Below are 5,211 nucleotides of genomic sequence, written 5' to 3'. Positions count from 1 at the left end.
AAAACTGTGTTGAGTACATTCCAGTACATTTTTGTGTATACAGCTCTTGGAACATTTCCCAGTCAACTAAGTCATCTTCGTAGCTAGAATAAAGTTTACTATTATAGTGTTTTGTAGATACAAGTTTAGTGAAGTGCCCAACAGTGGTTTTATGAACACTGTTTAACTTGGTAGGTGAATAAACTTTGTTGGAAATGAACAAAGAAATGAACTTCCAACCAAAAAAAAAAAACCAGTGTTGATGGTTCACATATCATCTGGTATCATTAACAGGATAGTAAACAAGCCAACCTCAATTTAGTGGCTGTTTTCATGAGAAAGATGGCCTAGAATCATAGCAACCTTACTTAATCACATAGGTGTCATGTTTTTCTGATGCATCTCCAATGAGCTTTTATACCTTTGGTCTGCTAAAGCTTAATATTGGAAGCCAACATTCATTTCCAACAAAGGATTTTCAAGATGTGTGACCTGAGACTGACCGTACTGTCCTCCTTGCAATGTCAGGCAGTAGTGCATAATTGTGGCCACTAGGGTGAGCATCAGAGAAGGTGGTACAAGTAGTTTCAAGGGCGGCATGGAAGGTGGAACACCTTTTTTTTTTTTATAATAAAGTGCAGTTAACTTCAGAAAAAGATGTCAAGTGTTATCACAGTGGAGTTTCTCTTCTTTAACATGTATTTGACATCTTGGGCTGATTACTGCACATTTTGTTTGAGATCACTTTTCTCAGCTGATTGACATTTACAAACTTGTGTATTTCTAAGAGAACTCCATAGAAAGAACTGGAAAAACACAAACACTTGTATAATAATAATAAAATAAAAAAAAAGATTAAGTGCATATGTAAGTGTGAACAAAACCTGAGCAGAGACAAAGTGTTTTTTTAATGGTATAAACTTTTTAACAGTGTATGAAATACTTGAAGACACATTTTAAGTCAAAGATAGTAGATAATTAGGGTTTGGAATAATTATACGTGTAAAGTACAGCTCTGGTTACAAAGAAAATGACTGATTGTGTCATAATTATTACTTCTTTTAATCTAGGTGAAATAGAAAGGTGTATGAAAAAGGTAACTGAGGGTGTTGAAACTTTTGAAGACACATGGCAGAAGGTGAGGAAAAATTGTTTATTCTAGCAGTTGGAAAAAAATGTAGACAGATATTTATATGTTTCTGTAAATATGATTAGTATTGATTTAAAAAAAATTACTGTATCATGAAATTTTAATAAATTGTTTACTTGTAATACAAGTTTTTCTTACAAATTCATGAAGAACTGGACAAATAAAACAAATTTGGCATTTTACATAGAATGATTAAAAATAAACTTAATCCTAAATTATCACACCAAAAGACAGGGTTTATTCTGGCCTTTTTTTTCAACCCTATTACTTTTTACCAAATCAGTTTTTTTTTGCCTCTTTACAATTTTTTTGAACCATAAATTTTGTAGTCAATTTTTAAGATAATTCTAAAGTGTTTTCAACAATTTGGACTCGGATATCTTAGAAATGGATATTTTGTCATTTTCTAACATTTATGAAGAGAAATTCAAATTTTAATTTATGCATAGTTCTGAGAAATTTCGCTGGTAAACAATGTACCTTTTTAAAGACATTTCCTGACCATTCCAAACAATAACTTTATATCTTCTAAGATCTTCTACTTAATTTATGTAACGGCCATGATTGCCACCCCTTTATGATCATAATGAAACACAGCTTTGGAACAGCTATAAAGGAAGTTTAAATATGATTGGTTAAGACTTTTTGATGCCATAGCCAAGTAAATATAGTGGTTTGAACAGTAGTTTGTTATTTTGTGGGAAAGTTTCTAGTTGGAGCTCCTGTAGCATTGACCGAAGGCATTCAATGGGAAGTTTTGGAGACCTAGGAACAAATAGCAGAGTTGGGGAGTTTTTGTAGTTTCCTTAACCATTCTTTTTCATTCATCAACGTTTTTGTGTGTTAAATTATATTTGTATGAATGCTACAGAAATTCTCTCGATGAGAAGACATCAGAGAAGCCTAATTGGATATAGTGTTTATGGTAGCCAACAACAAAATAATCTGAAGATTCAAATCCTTATTTATTGAATGTTTTATGTTTATCCTATTCAAACAAAGTACATAAATAAATTTAATTATTTCTAATTACACTCTCTGGTTGTCAAACATTAGTGCCAAAAGTTTTTAGCTAAATAATTTTTTTTTTAGGAATTAAAAGAACTTCCCATTTTTTTGTTTACACAACTGGTGACCACTAGAATATTTGTATCAAATTAAAAGTGGTTCAAAAATTACTTTAAAAAAACTAGCTGAAAATAGAAAAATCTTATATTAGTTGAATTTAATTGATTAACAAATTCCACTAATTGTAAAGTAAACAAATATATTATTGTACATTTTCCTTCTTTAACTTTGTACTTGTGTGTCAGATGAGGTAATACAAATATCAAGTCTTTCAGAACTTCTTTGTGGTTCATGATAGCTACCGTTAATTAAGTTTTTGTATTTGTAGGTCCAGAGTGCAGGTAACTATAACCAGAAAGAAAAATATGAGGCAGATCTCAAAAAAGAAATTAAGAAACTTCAGGTGAGAAAAGTTTTAATTACTTTTAACAAATTTTAAAACATACTAAATAAAGCTAGCCTTATATGTTTCAGTTGATTCATGCAAATGTTAGTTAATTTGATAAGGTGAAAATTCACAAATGAGTATTTAAAAAAGTGGAAAATTAACAATTATTCGTTTCATGGAATTATTATAGTTCAAATACAGTCAATTCTGAAGAACTGATTGTCAAAACAATGTGTTTCCAGTGTTTTACTTCAGGAATATTAGTCAAATGAAATAAAATTTCAGAAAAAAAATAATGTGTGTGTAATATATATATATATATATATATGTATGTATATCTGTGTGTGTGTAGAATGTTATATGAAACTGTTACCATGCCAGGTAAGTCATGCCCGTCTATTTTAATTGTTAGAATGTTATATGAAACTGTTACCATGCCAGGTAAGTCATGCCCATCTATTTTAATTGTTAGAATGTTATATGAAACTGTTACCATGCCAGGTAAGTCATGCCCGTCTATTTGAATTGTTATAATGTTATATGAAACTGTTACCATGCCAGGTAAGTCATACCTGTCTATTTTAATTAATATAATGTTATATGAAACTGTTACCATGCCAGGTAAGTCATGCCCGTCTATTTTAATTGTTAGAATGTAATATGAAACTGTAATAATTTTACTGTCACTAGCATATTTAAATATTCATGTAAATGTTTTATGTAATAATAATAATAGTTTTACTGTTTATCAACTGTCTGTGAGTACAATCGTTTACTGTGACAGAGACTTGCATCTCTGGACTATCAAAGTTTATCAACTGTCTGCGAGTACAATCATTTACTGTGACAGAGACTTGCATCTCTGAACTATCAATTTTTATCAACTGTCTGCGAGTACAATCATTTACTGTGACAGAGACTTGCATCTCTGGACTATCAATTTTTATTAACTGTCTGTGAGTACAATCACTTACTGTGACACTCTTGTACTAAAAATATTGAAAATTATAATGTATCAGATGACTCTGATTGTGGGTTTTTAACAGTTTGACTATCTCAACTCGGGTAACTTTAACTATGGGTCTTTAAGATTGACTGCATCAACTTAAGTGTTTTTGGTTATGTGTCAACAAAAGTTTGACTGTCTATGGGTATACAACAGTTTGATAGCATCAACTCAAATAGGTCTACAACAGTTTGATTATTTCTACTGGGATTATTTTGATTTATGGCTATTACACTATAATCAAGATTATTTCAAACAGCTTAACTGTATAAATTTAAAAGTGAACTAAAGATTTTCATATATTAGGGCCTACAACGTAAACAGTCCACATGTGAATTTAAAACATTTTAATCCGATGATGGGACATTCTTTTCTATCAACTAAGGCTCAACAAGTTTCCACTTGTTGTTTAACTAAAGAAATAAATAACAATATATAGATGAACTACTTGTAATTGAGATTAGTACTTGTTTATTGGTACATTTTTAATCATAATGTTTCTCATTTCAGAGGCTGAGAGACCAAATCAAAACATGGGTTGCATCAAATGAAATCAAGGATAAGAGAGACTTACTTGAAGCAAGGAAGTTAATAGAAAGAGTGAGGCTGTGTTAATGAAGTAGAATAGTTAAGGGTGATTTAATATTCAGTGTGTGTCTTGTAATTATAAAATAAAGAAACGACTGCGTGTAATATTTTTATAACTGTTTGATACACTGATGGTAATCACCAACAAATGTTAGTTTGTTTGTATTCTGAGTATTTATTATCTTAACTTAATAATATTCAAGTTATATAACAATTTGTTTCTTAAATCTTTTGAAGAATGATTATGAGACCATAAAGAAACTTAAGCTGTGATAAAATGAACCTTGTGAATTGGCCACTTTCAAATATTTTTTTCTACTTATTTTTACCACTTTATCTTGTTGTTATTTATTAGACATTTGGTGTTTTAGTATAAGAGGATAATTTGAAGTCAAACTTTTTGATAGTTGTTATGAACTGCTTTTATAATTTTCTAAAGAAAAACCTTTAGAAGAATAAATGGTAATTAAAATTGTAGCTTTCACTAATAAGATATTGTGCCAGCTAACTCTCTAGTCAGTGACAAAATTTACACAACTTGAACTTGCTCCCTGCTTACATAAATAACTATGAAGCCTATCATATATTTTTTAATTCTACCTTACATTGTCCACATCATTGGTTTGAAGGTTACTCTTAACTCTGTCCTACCAGTAGCTCAGCAGTTGTAGCACTAAAAACCGGGTTTAGATACCCATTGTGGGCACAGCACAGATAGCCCATTGTGTGGCTTTGTGTTTAACAAAAAACAAACTATTAATTTACAATAGTTGAAAGAGTTTTAATATAACTCTAGTAAGCTTATAATGTCTTTCACCTACCTGGTTTTGTTAAGTAATTCTAAATTTTATTATCTTTGTCACCTATTTTATGGTGGAGGTTTGTGCTTTAACTAATCAGTCTTTAAAATAATGGAAAAGTTTTTATTGGCTGGTGGGCTCCTGTGGTTTATATATCTTTGTCACCTATTTTATGGTGAAGGTTTGCACTTTAACTAATCGGTCTTTAAAATACTGGAAAACCTTTTATTGG

At 30.3% G+C, this 5,211-nt stretch overlaps 1 protein-coding gene across 1 annotated transcript in view; it reads left to right on the top strand.

Annotated features, from left to right (window-relative positions):
• Positions 1 to 1,049: 1,049 nt before the first annotated feature.
• LOC106476797 (CCR4-NOT transcription complex subunit 3-like) overlaps positions 1,050 to 5,211 on the top strand; it is a gene marked incomplete at both ends in the record, with an annotated part of 9,109 nt that continues 4,947 nt past the window's right edge. Inside the window, 3 exons of the mRNA XM_013937423.1 lie at positions 1,050 to 1,117; positions 2,526 to 2,600; positions 4,102 to 4,191. Coding sequence (XP_013792877.1) covers positions 1,050 to 1,117; positions 2,526 to 2,600; positions 4,102 to 4,191 — 233 coding nt within the window. The remainder of the gene's footprint in view (positions 1,118 to 2,525; positions 2,601 to 4,101; positions 4,192 to 5,211) is intronic.

The sequence above is a fragment of the Limulus polyphemus genome, unplaced genomic scaffold (genome assembly GCF_000517525.1).
Source record: "Limulus polyphemus unplaced genomic scaffold, Limulus_polyphemus-2.1.2 Scaffold11632, whole genome shotgun sequence".
In the NCBI taxonomy this organism is placed as follows: Eukaryota; Metazoa; Arthropoda; class Merostomata; order Xiphosura; family Limulidae; genus Limulus; species Limulus polyphemus.
This window is presented reverse-complemented; position numbering and strand designations above follow the sequence as displayed.